Source organism: Microcebus murinus, chromosome 8, assembly GCF_040939455.1.
Source record: "Microcebus murinus isolate Inina chromosome 8, M.murinus_Inina_mat1.0, whole genome shotgun sequence".
Classification (NCBI taxonomy): domain Eukaryota; kingdom Metazoa; phylum Chordata; class Mammalia; order Primates; family Cheirogaleidae; genus Microcebus; species Microcebus murinus.
In genome coordinates, this window is record NC_134111.1 from 45231449 (window position 1) to 45250039 (window position 18591).

The window sequence follows — 18591 nt, forward strand, 5'->3', positions numbered from 1 at the left end:
TAAAGATAACAAAAGCACATTTTCAGAAAGTTAACAAATAGTGATTCCAGATCTTTCATAAAAATGAATTCCAAATTTTTTTTTAAACAAGCAATTTCCTTAATATGCACAGAAAACCAAAGGCTCATATGCTGACATCCATCTCAATATGGTCTTTTTTCTAAACCACAGGATTTTTCTTCTAAGCCATGAACTGGCAGCATGGGTGTAAGTGGACCCAGTCCCTATTTACTCTTTGCATATTTAATTTTGCAATCAAGAAAACAATTCCAGAAAGCCATTTTTACCAAAGTATGATCTATTACATTTATGAAGTAGTTGATCATCATAAAAAATTCATGCCTATTTAGAAAGTGTCAAGAAAATTTATTTGCATTAGTTCTGAAATAAGATGGAAAATCATGAAATCAATACCTTTTCATTTAAGTATCTTAAAATAATCATCAAGCAAAAAACTTGAAAAAAAAAAGTCATGTTTAATAGTACGTGCTAATATTAGGAAAAGTGATCATTTCCTCTTTTTCTCCTTTTCTTTTTTAAACAAATGAGAAAACTCTGTTCAGTTCAACAAACTGTTTGAGATCCAACATGTGCTAAGGGTTAGAAATTTTGAAATGAATAAAACAAGACCCCTGCCCATAAGAAATACAAACTTGGCTAAGATCATCACTGTATGTGATGAAGCCAGAGCCAAAACTTAAATCTTCTAACTCTTAGTTCAGTTCTTTTTTCCACTACATTTCGGCCTAAGAGATGAAAAATAAATGAAACTCATAAAATCAAATAAATAAGGAGTATGTGAAGACTATCCAAAGTCTTTATTTTGTTTTTCATATTAAATTTTAATATGTATAGGGAAAAAAAACAGCTCATTTAATCCAAATGGTTAAGTCCAATGTCCTTTAAAATTATACATAAATGTTTTTCCATTCTGTCTCCCTTGGTAATCAACTCATTTCCTGAAGCACTTGATTTAATTATATTTATCTTGGCTGGAATTCAGTGGCTACTAGTGCATTAATTGGTGTTATTGCCTGGACACTGATTCCTCTTGTAACATCGGCAACAATGAATAAATATATTGAATTACATTTTAAAAGGAAATATTCTTATTCCAAAATTTCTAGCAATTAAATTTTAGAAAGCACAAAAAGACTGCACACATCTGTAATAATCTGTGCCAGCCAATTAGAACACAATATAATTCATTGTTTAACATGTATGCTATATTTAATCTCCAAAAACTTACTCTGAAAGACATTTCTATATTTTCACCTCCCCAGATTTCCATTTCTTCATCGTAACTTCCAATATACTCAAAATATTTTTTCGATATAGAAAAAAGGCCTCCTGCAAAGGTGGGTGTTCTGAAAAATAATCCATTGTCAAACTTTATTATAAAAACTAAAGATAAGATAGCATATTTTAAGAATTGCAACAAATTCACATATTAAAGACATCACAATTTCAAAACTTTTGTATAGGTTAATAGAAACTAAAAATGGTATCTTCAAAGTCAAGTTGTTTTTTTTCGGGGGGGAGTACTTTGTGACCTCTCACAGCAGAGCAACATTAAATGTTCTCTCCTAGCCCTGCTTTAAGACTCTTAAGTAATGATTTATGAGAAAGACATAAGAGCTCACTTAATTCTACTTCTTAGTCAGCAACATCTTGTGCAAGTAAGTGCACAAATGTCTTTTCTATCCTATGTAGAACATGTGTGTTCTTCATTTTGTTAATATGAATTACCTCAGAGGCAACTACTATAAAAGCAAAAAGTGCATACATATTCAGTGTATAGTATATGGGGTAAATATAAGACTTGGAGAGAAATCATCTTACTTAATTGGGTAGGTTTCATCTTTCCTTCTGCGCTTCTCATAATCAGGAAGTGATTCCCAGCCGAATGAAAGACTCCAGTCAAAATTTCCACGATTATGGTTAAATCCATAGGGAGAAGGTTTATTGAATTCAAACGTGTTCATATCTATGGATGCAATATCTGGGCTCACAACAGCAGTGTGGTTCTCAGCTATTCTGGCCAACAAAGGTTCTAACCAACCATAGAAACACTCACCTAGAGAAACCATAATATTAATTCAATAAAAACACTGAAAACTTTTTCCTTTAGTTGTTTGGGCAAAGGTTTACAGAGAAATGAGAATAACAAAATCATTTATGTTTTGAATATTTATATAGGGGAGATTCTTTTTTCCAGCTTTATTGAGGTATAATAGACAAAAATTCTATATATTTATGGTATACAGCATAGTTTTATGTATACATTGTGAAATGATTATGACAACTAATTAACATATACATTATCTCATTATCTTTGTGTGTGCATGCGCGTGTGTGTGTGTGGGGGGGTGAGAATATCTGAGATCTACTCTTAGAAATTTTCAAATAGACACATCATTAACTATAGTCACCATGCTGTACAATAGGTCTCCAGAGGGGAGATTTCTTAAATGTTTTTTGTGATAAGGGTAGGATGAAAAAGGTAAAACAAAATTCAGCATAGTTAGGAAAATTTCCCTATAGATGATAATGATTTTTTCTCCTAGAAAAGCTGCAAAATAATGCTGGTGTATTTAAGGCTTAGATGATGTATTTCCCTTGAAAATGAGCTATGAATCAAAGATAACTTTTTACTGGTCCACATTACCTAGCCCTAAAAGTGTTTATTTAAACTTGTCTACCCCTCAGTAAGGTACAGTAATTGAAATCTTCATTTCTCTGACTGGGTCTTGGGAGAAAAGTCAAGGAGTCAGAACATTCTGATTTTAGCAGTTGGAGATGAAGGGCCATTCAAGGCTGCTCCAGACCTAATGAAAAGCGAGGGCCAAGAAGTCCCATGACAGGTCTGGGCCCTGGCTACAGGCCAGGCTGTCTCATCTAACACACTGTGGGTTCAGACGATGCGTGTGCAGACCTATTCTGGGCTCCCCACTAAGTGGAATTTGGCAGTCACGGTCCTGGAGGACCGTCAGACACATTCAGCTGGAGGGGAAGAATGCTCAGTCTGATCTTATTATAGTTTTGGACGAGGAGGAGGAATACTAGCGAATGGTATTTGCCTTTGTAAAACACCTCTCTTGGATTACCTTTAAACTTCTCTTCATTTTTTTAAAATGCCTGGGGTTAAGAGAGAACTAGATGTTAACAACTCAAGCAAGTCCAAAGGCCTTCTATGACAATTAGCATATGCTCAAAACCAGCTGTGTCAAACATAGCCTAAAGGCTGGCCAATTCAAAAGTAGACACTCACATAAAGAATAAAACCCTCCAAACTTACAGCTCAAGTGACATTTTAGTAATACCTAGCATGTACATTACATACTAACTCTGAAAGTACTTTCTAAATACTTTAAAAACATTGATACTGAAAAAAATTACAAAGAAAAATCCCACAGCAACAAAAGAAAACAAATAAAAATTGACAATGCTCATGGAAGTGCTATCAGAAGTTGAAGGGAAGCACCTCTAACTTGGCATATAAAGGAGTCTGCAAATTTGGGAGAATAAAAATTAAAAGTTTCCATACTAGGACAAAATTTAATGACAAGGTTGACTATACCTGTTAAAGAAATAAACTTTCACTCACTTTAAAGTGCAGAAATCAAGAATAACAAGGGAAAAAAAATTTTTTTTTTTACAAGATGAATATCTGGGAGAAAGAAAAAAAATCCCAGCAAGAATAACCCTATTGGGAAGCTGGTCACTAGAAAACATTACAGTTCAACAGACTTAAACACAAAGGAGAACTCTGTTTAAGTTGAAAGGAAGTTCCTATGCAAAGCTGTTACCTGCCTGGGCTGTCATTGTCATAATCATCAGTTGAAAATGCTGTTAAAGAAAATAAAGGGAAAACTTCCTTACCTTTTAAATTAGAGGGAGGGGGAAGGAAAATGATACAACTATATCTATACAGATATACTTACAGTGAGCATCTAAAAATGTGAGCGTTTCAGCTGTTGCTACTGTTGCTCCTAGCAACCGAGCAGTGATCAGACCTTTTCTTTCCTTTTGTCTGACTATTTTTACTATAGAGAATTGTTTTATATAGTCCTCTAGTTTATCATGTAAGTACTCTGTAAGGAAAAAAAACAGGATTAACTCTTTCTAAATGTATTTTCACATACAATAAATGAACGCTAATGAACCATAGAGCAATGTTCCTTCCAAATTCATAATCTTAACAGTTAGTTGTATGTGTGCTTCCAGTAAGATGAAAATTATTATTTTTATTTTCACTCTTTTACTTCTTTACTGGGATAAAAAGGCTAAATATGCAAGTTATAACTACTGTAACACATTACATTATGACACATACTTACCCTGTATATTTCATATCGATAAATATATCTGGGGGAAGTGAGAGATTTCAAATGGAGTGTACTCAAGTAGTTAAGAAGACTTATTTAGAGGTCTGAGAAAATTGATTGTGGGACTGAAAGAAACAGAATTTGGCCAAAAATGTATTCACCTTTTAAAAATTAGTATTTAAATCTGGAAATCTTAAAGGAAATGCTAAGTATCAAAAGGATTCTCTGATATTTAGGCAGTGATCAAAATAATTTAAGACAAAAATGTTAAGGAAAAAGCGTGTAGGAAAGTCCTGAGCTACACCAGTTTGGGAATATTTCTACAAAGAGTCAGCAGAAAATTTTCGAAAGCTTTGGAGTCTCCTGACCGAATTTTTTCCAGTAAAAATATGAAAGTAAAAAGGAGCCTGTAAATCAAGAATAAGGTTAAAAATAGGCATATATTAGTAATAGGTGTGTGATTTAAGATATTCAATATCCAGTTTGGATGACACACACAATAAGCAAAAGTTGAGATAGTTGGAAAAAATTTATTAATAAAATCAGTAAAGTATTGTTCATATTGTCAAACAACTTCTTAAGCCCGCTTTTTCACTATTAAATTCTTGATTCCTTGTTGAGTATATAATGTTCTTCAAGTGGCCTTCTTGGGCCCAGAGCACAGCACCAAAGATTTGGGAATATTGAAAAAGTCAGTGAATGTCTTGGGTAAATGTTTGCTTCTGCCAGAAGTTAGAAGCAAATTCAGATCACTTTGACTTTATGTGTGATGATATATATTTTTTCAGTTGCCCAGTGGTACAGATAAGAGAGTTGCTTATTTAGAGCTTAAACATTCATAAGGGAGGTGACAGTCCAGGAACTTCCTTTGTGGAAAAATAAATATCTAAACATTGTTGTCTCAGAGTAATGGATGAACATTTTTTTTTTTTTTTTTTTTTTGAGACAGAGTCTCGCTTTCTTGCCTAGGTTAGAGTGAGTGCCGTGGCATCAGCCTAGCTCACAGCAACCTCAAACTCCTGGGCTCAAGTGATCCTCCTGCCTCAGCCTCCCAAGTAGCTGGGACTACAGGCACAAGCCACTATGCCCGGCTGATTTTTTTATATTATATATATTAGTTGGCCAATTAATTTCTTTCTATTTTTATGGTAGAGATGGGGTCTCGCTCAGGCTGGTTTTGAACTCCTGACCTTGAGCAATCCGCCCGCCTCGGCCTCCCAGAGTGCTAGGATTACAGGCGTGAGCCACCGCGCCCGGCCTGGATGAACTTTTTTAAACACTTTCTAAGTACCTCAGAAATAATTCTCTGAAAGACAAGCAGGATTGTAATTTGTCTTAAAAATACAATCATTAACATTTTATGCTTTAAGAGTCTTGTAAAATTTCAAAGTTCTTGATGGGGATTGATTTTTTTCAATGGAGTTACTACAGATTCCTTCAATAAACCTTCTCACTGTTTGAATTTGTTAAGAAATTTTTGATTTACCCCCAACTTCTGAACTTCTGTAAATTTTGATCTATCCCCTAAATTTTCCCCCCATCCCTCTTTAGGGAGGTTAAGAACACAAAGCCATGTGAAATCAGATATCCTAGGTTCAATGTATGTCACCATCAACCATCACTTTTAGCTGTGCAACCTTGGGCAAACTATTTTACCTTTTCTGTACCTCAGTTTCTTTGTAAGATGGGAATAATAGGATTTGCCATCACAGAAGATTATTGGGAGCATTAAATCAGAGATTACTGTACAAATAAAGCATTTAAGACAGGGCCTACCATATGGCCTATGCTCTTAAAATGTTGTCTTTTGTTATCACTGAGATTTAACTATCTCATTGTTACCTGGTTAACCACATGCTGCCTTTCCATAAGCAAATTGGAATCAGGGACTAGTTATTCCTTTACAGCAATGAAGGCCACATTTTTCACAGTGAGTACTCACTAGAAAGCTCTCTGATTAATTCAATAAGATAAATTACATGAGTATGCAAAGATAAGTTTAGCTAAAAAAAAATTCCAAATCTATTGTTGATTGCTATGAAGAATTATAAACATATCCAGATTCTTTAACCAACAGTATTACTTCTCCTAACTTATCTAAAGGTATAATTCAAAAGAAGGAAAATGACATAAACACAAAGATATTCACTGCAGTATAGTGTACAGTAACAGTACAGGGTGAAAAAAAGATGGATGCTTAAGTAAAATGCATCTTGTCACTGTCGTTAAAATGGTTTTAAGGTCAAAGAAACAGGCTAATAACAATGTTAGGTAAAAATGTCAGATTTTAAAGTGGGATTTCTGAAATGAATATAATTAGAAAACACTCTTTATTTAGACAATGAATACGAAAGAAATTTGAAGCATTAAAATGGTTGAAACAGGGAACATTATACAAGTGGTTATTACTTTTCATTCTGATTTCCTTTAATTTTATAATTTTGTTTGTCCAATTAAATAAAGATGGTGCCTTGAACTGCAGGTTTACTAGAAGCAAACTGACAATGCCCCTATTGTCTCACTACTTGGAAAATCAAACAAAATAAAAATCCTCTGAGATGATTTCAAAATAGAAATCAAGAGAAACCAAAGAAGAGGGAAAGATTTCTAAGCTAGAGTTGTTGGGTTTTTGTTTTTAAAGGTAAAAATATATGAGGTATGCAGAACTTAATCAGATATCATTTAAAACTCTATGTACTGCAGTCCAACTAGACAGAAAGACTAAGAAAAAATTCAGGACAGATCAAGTAATAAATAAACCAGTTGATTACAAATGAGTTGTGAAGTATCTGGGACTGAGATTCAATTTAGAGATCTGTAACGTGTTACTTGAATCCAGGGGACTTGAATTATAAAATTTCCTCATTTGGAAGATACGTTAAACATGTAGGTCAAAATCTCTGGTGATAACCATATTCTACCTAGATATTAATTTGAGCGAACATAAGCCTAATTCACTCAGGATATTTAATTTTAAAATATGCTGAAATAAAAATAAATAAAATATAAAAAATTTTTAAAAACAATGAAAATGTTTAGAATTATATGACTGCATTTCATCATTATGAAATAAATCAAGTTAATAATTTCATGTTTTATTCACTTATTATAATTTCTGGTATCTGGATACATGTTATAATTGATAGAACATCATCTAATAAGCTGTTTTTTTTTTCCCCTTAGGTAAAGTAATGATGTATCTTACAATAGATGGTGTTTTGGATTTAATGAAAAAGTATTATTGCCATTTAACAGATGAAGAAACAACTAATTAGCACTAGAGATGGGACTTGACCTTCAGGAATCTGACTCCAAACCTAAATTAATTCAGGAATAAATTTTATAATCATTGAAAAAATCTGTATCTATTCAGTGTTTAAAATACTTATGTTCGAAAATTTAACAAATTAGAGCATTTGTTAGATTAGCCTTGTGATTCCAATTTAAAATGTGTAATTTAGTACCTGACTTCTAATTTTAAGGAAGAAATGTAGTAAAGGATTTGGCTAACTTTGTAAATAATATTGGAATATTTAAAAGAACCAAAATATGGCCGGGCGCTGTGGCTCACGCCTGTAATCCTAGCTCTTGGGAGGCCGAGGCGGGCGGATTGCTCAAGGTCAGGAGTTCAAAACCAGCCTGAGCAAGAGCGAGACCCCGTCTCTACTATAAATAGAAAGAAATTAATTGGCCAACTGATATATATAGAAAAAATTAGCCGGGCATGGTGGCGCATGCCTGTAGTCCCAGCTACTCGGGAGGCTGAGGCAGAAGGATCACTCGAGCCCAGGAGTTTGAGGTTGCTGTGAGCTAGGCTGACGCCACGGCACTCACTCTAGCCTGGACAACAAAGCGAGACTCTGTCTCAAAAAAAAAAAAAAAAAAGAACCAAAATAAAACAACGTGGTGACTCTTAAGTGATTTTTAACTACTCATTATTTATTGATGTATTATTTATATTAACTCATTTAATCTTCAAAAAACCCCTAGAGTTATGTACTATTTCTGTATTTCATCTATTCTAAGCTACATAATTGGATACTTCTTATAATCAATGTCATGTTAAGTTTAATTGGCTATGGTTTTCTTCCTTCTTGTGGTTTAAAAGCTAATGACATATCTTACAATAAATTTGATGAAATACGTTATTATTCCCATTTTACCCATAAAGAAACCGAGGCAGAGAAGTGAAGTAACTTGTCCAAGTTACATAGCTGGTTAGGACAAGAGCTAGGATTCACATCAAGGCTCAAGTCTGTGCTCTTAACCACTATCCCTTACAATAAGTATCTCACACTGAGGACTATATAGTTAAAATAATAATGTATCATACATTTATGTACTCCAAAATATTTGAATATGTACATACTTGGCTTCTAATTTATCATACATGCATCCAAACTATTATATTCAAGCTCTGAGATGGCATACAGAGAGCAAAATATAACCAAATAGACTTTAGACACCACCACATGGATGTATTTGGGAAACAATCTAATTTGCATGTGCTTTCTTACCATCTACACTAGCATCATCCACCAAAATGATTTCCTTTAGCAGTATTGCAGGTGAAGAATAAAGCACACTGTGGACAGTTCTAAGCAGCGTGGACCACGCTTCATTATGAAAAACTATTATGACACTGGTGGTAGGCAGGGGTGGGCAGCGCTTAAATTTTTGTTCAATACATCTAGAAGAAGTGAAAGAAGTACAACAATTATAAATTACATTATTTGATGCCACAGCTATACCATTGCTAAAATTATTATTTAATCATTATCAACAAAAAATGATAGTTTCTTTCTATGTAAGATAATTTTAATGCTATATAAGTATAAATAGATTAAAACAAATTTTTTTACAAGCAGATCATTCACCAGAGATCATGTGTACTGATAGGGATTACAATGTGTCAAAGATTATGTTATTGTAAGCATTTTCAACAATATAATTTTAAATACAAATAGCATTTTTGATAATGAAAATAACCTCCACATGAGACTACATGTAAAAATGGCAAATCCTTGTCATTGCACAAAACCAAATTTTTCTTTTTTGTTGCAGAAATCATTTCTCTTACCTGAAACTTTAAAAATTGTGGAACATTGTTAAATACTTTCCTAAGTATGTAATTCATGTTTTCTAACATTTTCCAAGTTTATTTAATCAATTTACTTAATTTATATATGGAGCCAAAAGGGAAAAAATAAGTTTTACCCCAGAACCTACATTCATATGATGTTCACCATTCAGCAAATACTACCATTTGTCATGAGCTATATTAAAGATTTTCTTCCAAAAATCTGATCTACCTTTCAATATGACCTAGCATTTAAAATTTTCCTTTGAAAAGAACATATTAAGAAATTTAAATAAATACTTAAAACCATGTTAAAAGTCCTGTGCTTCTGTTATCATCTGAAACACTGGGCACAGAGAGAGAGAGAGAGACCCTAAGTATTCTTGGCTAATTAGTGATACTATCCATACCAGCTAAAAACATTAGTTATAAATTGATCTTGAATTTTTAAAAAAATAGTTCCATTCTGTAGCCCCAGCTAGAGTGCAGTGACATGACCATAGTGTACTGTAATCTCAAACTGCTGTGCTCAAGTGATTCTCCTGCCTCAGCCTCCCAATTGACAAGCTTACAGGCACACACTACCATGCCCTGCTAAGTTTTCTATCTTTTTGTAGAAATGAGGTCTTGCTCTTGCTCAGGCTGGTCTCAAACTCCTGGTCTCAAGCCATCCTCCCACCTTGGCCTCCCAAAGTGCTAGAATTACAGGCATTAGCCACCTTGCCTGGCTTTGAATTCATTTTTATAATAATGCCTTCTTCAATGAAAATAATCTTCATACTAAGCTGCTGGAATGTGAGTGAATCTGTAAAATCTCCAGTTTTTGAGACTGGAGATATTGAGAGGACCACAGTTCCCAGCCTGCTGAGCTGAGGGTCAAATGAAATAACATGTAAGAGAGGACTTCAAATATTGTTTTTCTGGGACATTAAAATAAACCACTTGTCATTTATGGAAAAGATAAATAAAGCAACTATATCTTTAAGGTCACTTAAAAATCATAAATGGCTGTCCAATTTTGGACAACAGACTACAAAATCCTCCCACGCCATCAAAAGGCATTATAAATACAGTGTGTGAACAATCAAACAGTGCTGTTCAAACCCAAAGATAAGGAAGTAAATAATTCACTTCTGGAGATAAGAGCCCAATACACTTTAGTTTCTCTCCCAGGGCCAATGGGGAGATTGTAGCCCCCAGCGTGATACTAGAAGCCTGGGAAAGCAACCCTAAAAAAAATCCACAAATTTTCTCATTAACTGCTTTCATCACCATACCTCAACAGGAATGTCTTTGAGACACTATCTAAGAGCAAGTCTTCAGGGTGGAAAATTTGCTGTGATATAAAAGGAAGTAGATTGGGGGTAAAAAAGAGAGGGTTGTTTTAAGTGAAAGTGATTTTGTTCTCTAGTGCCTTCATGATTTCAAAAGTGCAATAACAAATGCATAATCACATGTGGATTACTCTTCCTCACTGGTAGTTGAAAGAAAATTATTTAATTTAAATTGAATTTTGAATAAACTACTAATTAAAAATCAATCTCAAACACAAACTATTCATATAGACACTGTAACCATAAGTAAAGGACTAAATAAAAGCTTGTATTTTTAACACATAAATGTTTATATGTCAACATAAACTATAAGTAAAAATTATTAAAAAAAATTAAAAGTTCCATAATATAGTGTTTATGTTTAAGAGGGAAAAAAAAGAAGAACCACTTCATGATTTGCTGTCTTACAAGCATTTTTGGGCGAAAGTGAAATTTTGGGATTAAAATATCTTTTTCCTACCTTTATTTGCTGTGCGGTTAATTAATATAATATTAATCAAGAATTATAAAAAGGTTTTGAAGATTTAAAGTATAAAAACTGGACAAAAAAATCATATTAATAAAATGTTATCACTTTAGTCTTACAAGGCTTTCCCTCAGTTTAAACCAGGATTTATTTGCTTAACTGATAACTACTAATACCAAGTAAAAATACCATGTTATATTATTAAAGCAAGTGATGAAATTTCACAGCATGATTTCATAAACTTCATTCATTTTGAAACACTTAACATGTTAAATTTATGCTTTGAAAATTGTTTCACACATCATTTAAGGTGGTGCAATTAAAATAACTTGCCAAAGTGACTATGTATTTCCAATCAAATCATTTGAAAAATTTGGCATATAGAAACATGCTTAAATTATCAGTAACATGACTATCTGGCTTTGAGGGAAACTAGATCTATATTCCTACTGTGCATGGAGAAGACTGGAAATTCTTCAGAAAAAGTGTTTCTTGCTGATACAGGTTACATTCAAAGTTAAAAACAATTAAATATTCACCACCTCTACAAAACCCTATCCAAAGTAAGAAATAATTAAATCTTCGACCCTAACCAAAAAATGTTCTTAATGTGCTTAAATATTTTTCATTTAGCAATTAACACTAATGAAAATTACTGTAGCTTCTTAATGCTATATTGAAAAAAAGGTTCATCTTAAGCTGACATTATCATGTCAAAAAAATAAAAATCATGCTTATTGATTTTTGACATCGATTGCTTTTCAGTGAAGACCTCTCCCCAAATCAGTAAAGTACATTACTGCATTCTAACAGAATATTTCACAGAAATTCGTTTCTTTACACATTCACTTAAAAGTGATGAGCAATTTAAATTTGGGTCATACAGATTAAAATAGCGTGACAGAAATCTAACCTACACACTTTCAACATTAAGGGACTCATATAGTTGGATGAGATATTCAAAATCCATAAATTTCGAAAACCTGAGTGAAACAATAGACCAAACTCTACAAAAGTTCCTTTCTTCAGGTTCACTACCAAGTATAATTCTGTAATAACCAGAAAGCAAAATACATAAACATTTTTTGCTTACAGTTTGCCTGTCTTACCTCTCAAAAACCTACTGATGGCTTGAAAATGCTGGAATTCATTTTAGCCATATCAGTTCAAATGCACCATTTGAACTTTACTTCACAGATTTAAAAAAAAAAAATAGTGGTTAACTAAGGACAAAGAGACAGGATAGTAGAACCTGAGAGGGAAATATTAATCAAAAATGTATACTTCAAACATGTAATAAAGTGACTCAATAAAAAGGAATGTTGAGGCCGGGCGCGGTGGCTCACGCCTGTAATCCTAGCTCTCTGGGAGGCCGAGGCGGGCGGATTGCTCAACGTCAGGAGTTCAAAACCAGCCTGAGCAAGAGCGAGACCTCGTCTCTACTATAAATAGAAAGAAACTAATTGGCCAACTGATATATATATAAAAAATTAGCCGGGCATGGTGGCGCATGCCTGTAGTCCCAGCTACTCGGGAGGCTGAGACAGAAGGATCGCTCGAGCCCAGGAGTTTGAGGTTGCTGTGAGCTAGGCTGACGCCACGGCACTCACTCTAGCCTGGACAACAAAGCGAGACTCTGTCAAAAAAAAAAAAAAAAAAAAAAAAAAAGGAATGTTGGTCTCTCAGTAGTCAAAGGGAGATAACTTTACAGATATGAGAACTTAATCAACAAAATGCTAGAGAATCATAATTGAAATAGTAATTGTTATAATAGTCTCCTTTAAAAGAATACTTATAGAGCATAGGGCATCCTGAAATATAATTATGCACTCAAAGTGGCCACAAAGTCTATGACTTAGTTTATAAATCCATAAAATATTATCCAATAGCTCCAAAATCTTGGCAGATTTTTAAACATTTCTATTCTATAGCAATACACAGAAAAGTGAAAGCGACTACTCCACCTCCTGCATTTCCCATAAAAACCATCCAATTTTTCCTCCTATATTATAGATGAGAAAACTAGAGCACTTAGGAATAAAGGATTTTTTTTTTTTTTTGTGGATAGAGGTCAGATCTAGAATTTAGTTTTCTAATTTCCAAGCTAACAACTTTTCATATCTGTACTGCCTCACCAAACACAAATAGGGATATCTAACCTCAGTAATGATAAGAAAAAAATAAAATAGATTAAACAAACAGTATTTGCTGATTTTCTGCCTCAGAGTAGCTAAAGGACAAACAACTTCCTTAGTTAATGTCTCTCCCTTGCAAACCTGATAAATAGTTAACAATGAATATTCTTCAACATACTCAGGAGGTCTCGTGTCTGGTCCAAGATCTCGGTGTAAAGAAATCCTGTCACTTGCGAAAGCATTAAAACAGTGTTTTGTTTCCCCACGTTCTTTTTCCTTTTGTTCTTCAACACTTAAATTGGTTGTCTTGAATCCTTTACCAGAAGCACCAGGTGCATTAGAATCCTGAGGTGGGCGGTCAAGAACGGGTTTCAGTTCTGCTGCTGTATAATATCCTTGCAAACAGGGCCTCTCACCAGCATCAATGTTTTCCCTGACAGGTGCTCCTATTTGCATTTTTGGCATTGCATCTTTAATATTGTTTACAGCTTCTAGCATTAAATCAAGCATCTTGTTTTTGTTTTTCATGTGTCTTTCCATCCTTGATTCCTCTTTGGAATATTGAATACTTACTTCTCTTTGCATTAAAATTAAAAATATTATAAAGAAAAAAATTACTGCACCAAGCTTCCAGAACTTTTTATGGTAATGTCTTTTAACATGTAATTTCAGTAGTCGCTTTAGGTGAGCCATTCTGACATTAAAAGCTTGTCACTTGACAAATAACTGTTATGATTTCCTCTGTTACTTATATTTTTTATCATAGATTTGCTGGCAAGTAGATTTCTTTAAATGGTAATACCTATAAACAGAAATGATAGATGGTATTAGTAGGTATTCAATCCTACAGGCATGGTTCACTTCACTCATTCAACCAACAACTGAACGTAAGCTATAAACAATGTATTCTTATGTCAACAAAATGATATCAAGAAAATTATGCTTTTGGAAGAAAACAGTTGCTACAATTAACTACAATCTACTGGGGCTGTAAAATATTAGGGATTTCTCTCCAGTAAAAAATACATTCTTTATTAACTCTAATATTTACTATGTGATATGCATAAAATTTTCAAATTAAAAAAAGAGAGTATCAACTTGATTACGAAGGAATCAAAGGACTTCATTAAATGGATTGAAAAAAGGAGATCTGTAAGAAAGTCAGAGTATACTGATGGGTACTATCAGACATCCATCTAAAATAGAGGCCTTCATTTTATTCAGTTTTTGCCCTCAAACTATGAACCACTACTCCAGGTAAACCAATTAAGATAACAAAGCAGCTTCATCAATAAGTAAACTAGCATGCTCCCAGATTTGCTTACTTGATAGTACTTATGACTCCTGAAGGAACCCATAAACACAAGAAAATCAGGGCATTTAATTTGTTGTTATAGAACCACTATTTTCAATAGCTCACAGAAATACAAAAATCTAATAGTAAAAAAAAAAATAATACATTCGCTTTACTTGAAGTATCTCTTGGGAATCTACAGAGATCATTGAGTTAAAAAAGCAAAATTTGGTTTGATGAAATATTGCTTGCAATTGACCCTAAATACAGGGCAGTAAATTGACTAAACCCTAATATGGGCCAATAGGAGCAAAAGAAAGGAAAAGCAAAAGACGACGTTACAGTACATGATTACACACCATGTGCCATTACAGCCAGTCAAGTAATTTACAAGGGCAAAGGGGAAGAAAAATGCCTGTTCTTCCTAAAGCCTCAACATATTTTAAAGAAAATGTCATTTATAGCAGTAAAAATTAACTTTGACACTTTATTCAGCTTCTCTTCCAAAGTTCTCACTAAATTTAAAATAAGAAAACCAAGTTAAAGATGAATTCTCTGGCTTTTGGCAGAAAATTGTAAGCTGAATAAACAAAATAGACAGAACTTAGTTCTATACACTACTTCTAATTGGAGTGCTCTATATTCTTTTCAGTGTGGAATGGACACTTTGGCTCCAAAAGATACTTCAATTATGACATATATGGCCCATAAAGTGATATTCCAATATTTCTGAGCTTTCGTTGCTTTAAGAACTTCATTTAAAGAATAAAATGACCCCTTAAGCTTTCATTTGAAGATTTAATATAAAGACTTACAGAACCATGTAATTATAGTGGTGTAATTTTATCATATGTCAAATGTTGTGCTAGCTGTGGCTACAAAATTTAAGATAGCCCTTACCTTCAAGAAGCAGAGTTGAAATATAATAAGTCCACAGATAGCCACAAAGTAGCCTGATACGTGCTGTGATAGGAGATGAGGAAAGCAATATGGAGAGTAAGGAGAAATGTTAGGGAAAATTTCCCAGAGATGACTATTAAGCAGAATCTTAAAATATAAGCAAATTTTAGGAAAATAGACAAGAGGGAAAAGAGAAAATGAATGGCAGATGCAAAGGCATAAAAGACAAGACATGGTCCGTCCTTGAGTACAGCAAAAGTAGAAGGCATAGGGAGATAATGACAATTGATGAGGCTAGGAGGTCAATTAAAGATCACTTCACATCTTCCAGTGAATTTGATATTTATCAATTTTGGCCTAAATGGATGGAATGGAAAGATCATGTTTTTAAGAAAGGATCATAATCAAATTTATGTTTTAGAAAAATCACAGGTGTCTTCAGCCCTAGTATATGTGACAGATACCAAAGAGATGAGAGGATGGATGGATGAGCCAGATGGATGGAGAGGCTGATTCAAGAAAGTCCAGGAAATGGAGTCAAACAATAGGACTTGGTGAGAGAAAGGGAAGAGTGGGAGATGGATGGCTTAAGTGATGATATTAACAAAGTCAGGAGATAAAGGAAGGAGGACAAATTCAGGGTAAAAATAAGGGAGATAATTGTTCAATTTTGGACATAGTAAATTTGAGATGCTGGTGGAACTTCCAAAGTGAGTTTGAATGAGCAAAAAGATAGATATATGGGACTGGAAATCAGGAAAAATCTCTGTGCTAGAGATGAAAATTTGAGAGTCAATCTTGGGATATAGAAGAGTCCACCTAGAGAGAATGTAAAGAGGAGAGAGAGAGATACCTACTTTTAACGGTAGGAAGAAATAGGAGAGATTGGAAAGAAAGACCAGTCTTTCTGATCTTATAGGGGAAGAGGGATAAGAAAACAAGACAAGACAAAATTACAGATAAATTATCCACATCAAGTGGAGGTAATTTTACAATCTGCATCACATCCTTGAGAAATGTTGTTTTGACAGTTGATCTTTAAAAGTAAACTTCAACAGATGTGATCTAATGGGCTTTAGTGCAAAATCAGAAATGAACAGAATAGTTCCAACAGAATAGTTGTACTCATATACCCAAGATCCTAAAGCTTAGGATTCAGAGCACTTTCAGACGAAGAGAGCAGCAACATGATCTAAGAGGTTCCAGGAAGGTAAGAATGAACAAAATATTGGAGTCTCAGACAGTGGTTCTCATCCAATTCCCTTTTTCTACTTCAGCTTGACAAAAGATACATATTAACCAATCTATATGTTCACCCTCCTTTATATCCCTAAGAAAACTAGCCAAAGTCCTCTTCCCAGTGCTATCTAGTGGTACTAGATTTTTCATAGCTAGAGGTTAGGCTAGATTAGGAATTTGAGAAGGATTGAGCTGGTCTCCTTGAGATACTTTAGCAGAACATCCAACAAGAAAGAATGTAGAGAAGGCATAGAGTAGGAGATGATGATAGAACTTAATCCTTCTACAGTGGTGACGGTTTTCCCCAAACATTTTATGCCAGAAATCATATTTGTGGGTAGGGTGAGGAATTTGAAAGGATAGAATTAATAAGGCAGCTAGAGGGACTTCTTTTTTTAGGAATAAATCATAAATTAGAGGAATTCATCATCAACAAGGCAATAATTCTTTCATTGTGTGTGTATGAGGATCTATCTAAGGAATACCTCAGTAGAGCTTAGTTTAGGATACTTCTAATGAGGGAGTCAAGGTAAGCTCATGAAAGACATGGATAATGTCTCTCTTATTCATGGTTGTTTGTCTGGCACTTGTTGGTAACATAGTGGGCACCCAATATAGATTTATGACTCTAAAAGGGAAGAAAGAGGACCAAGATTTCATTAGAAACAACAACAAAAACAACAGTTACCTTTTGTTCAATGTTGATTAGGTCCCTGGTACTTTAACACTTAATACATAAGTTCTTCCAGCAATTTTGTGAAGCATTATGCTTTTACAATTTTACTGACACAGAGTCAAATAGATTAAGTGGCTTGGCCAAGTCCAGTCAGTTTAAGAACAACATTTCCCTAATTGTGTTCAAACTTGATGTAAAATTCTGAGCTTTTAACTGATGTAATCTGAAATAAAGTGTTTAAAGGTCAAGAACCGATATCCTAAATGTAAGACAATAAAAGAAAAAAAACCGAGTAGAAAAACCATAAAAACTACAATTAGCCTCATATCATTTTGGGGAATGTAAACAAACCAGTTTTTTTTTTAAAACTGTTTTCAAGGGATAGAAATAAAGACTGAGGATAAGATTATAGATCTTGACAATGTATGATTAAGAGGTCCAGATCCTTTCAGAGGCAGAGTCTAAAAGTAAGAAGATGATACTTTGGTCTTTTCAGCCTATTTCTAAAGGGATTGTCTTCCCTTATTAATTCCTGATCACCTGAAGATTCCTACACAGATCCCCCAGGGATTTTCATTATGACTTTTCTGTCATTTGCTGTTAATATGAAATATTAGGTTTCATTAATGACAAATGGCACTCAACATTAAGCATCTTCATTAGCTGTCCTCGACTCTGGATATACCTTAGTTGAAAGCTCTTTTTAAAAAAGTGCCTTAGACTCCACCACTAGCGAGTCTAATTTGTCTAGGGGCAGAGCCTACACACTGCTTTTGTTGTTGTTTTAAACTCTCCAGATCCTTCTAACAAGCAGCAAGGATTAAGAATCACTAGTCTAGATCACAATGACTTTTGGAAAATCAAATCTAGCACCTGATAAGGAAAAGGCAGTATTTTTTCAAAGGCAACCACATTATTAATTCCTAATATTCCAAAGACAAGTTTTTCAAAATAGATTCTTGATACAAATTTGAGCAAAAGTTATTTAGACATGGAGAAATAAGATAAATCCAAAGCTAGAATGACCCAAAGTTTTCTGCAATAGTTCAGGGACTAAACCTGATACAAATAAGGCAATGAGCTTTTATTGCAAATTATGATTCTGTAAAATTATTTTATAAATATTTGATTCCAATCAT

The 18591-nt window shown here is 33.8% G+C and overlaps 1 protein-coding gene across 2 annotated transcripts in view; it reads right to left on the minus strand.

Annotated features, from left to right (window-relative positions):
- GALNT3 (polypeptide N-acetylgalactosaminyltransferase 3) overlaps nt 1–18591 on the minus strand; it is a 50093-nt gene that overhangs the window by 12022 nt on the left and 19480 nt on the right. For both annotated transcript variants that reach the window (XM_076005614.1, XM_012761175.3), the window contains exons 2-6: nt 13522–14145; nt 8846–9018; nt 3945–4094; nt 1843–2077; nt 1250–1367 (exon numbers count right to left, since the gene is read on the minus strand). In XM_076005614.1, coding sequence (XP_075861729.1) covers nt 1250–1367; nt 1843–2077; nt 3945–4094; nt 8846–9018; nt 13522–14036 — 1191 coding nt within the window. In that variant the 5' untranslated portion in view covers nt 14037–14145. The remainder of the gene's footprint in view (nt 1–1249; nt 1368–1842; nt 2078–3944; nt 4095–8845; nt 9019–13521; nt 14146–18591) is intronic.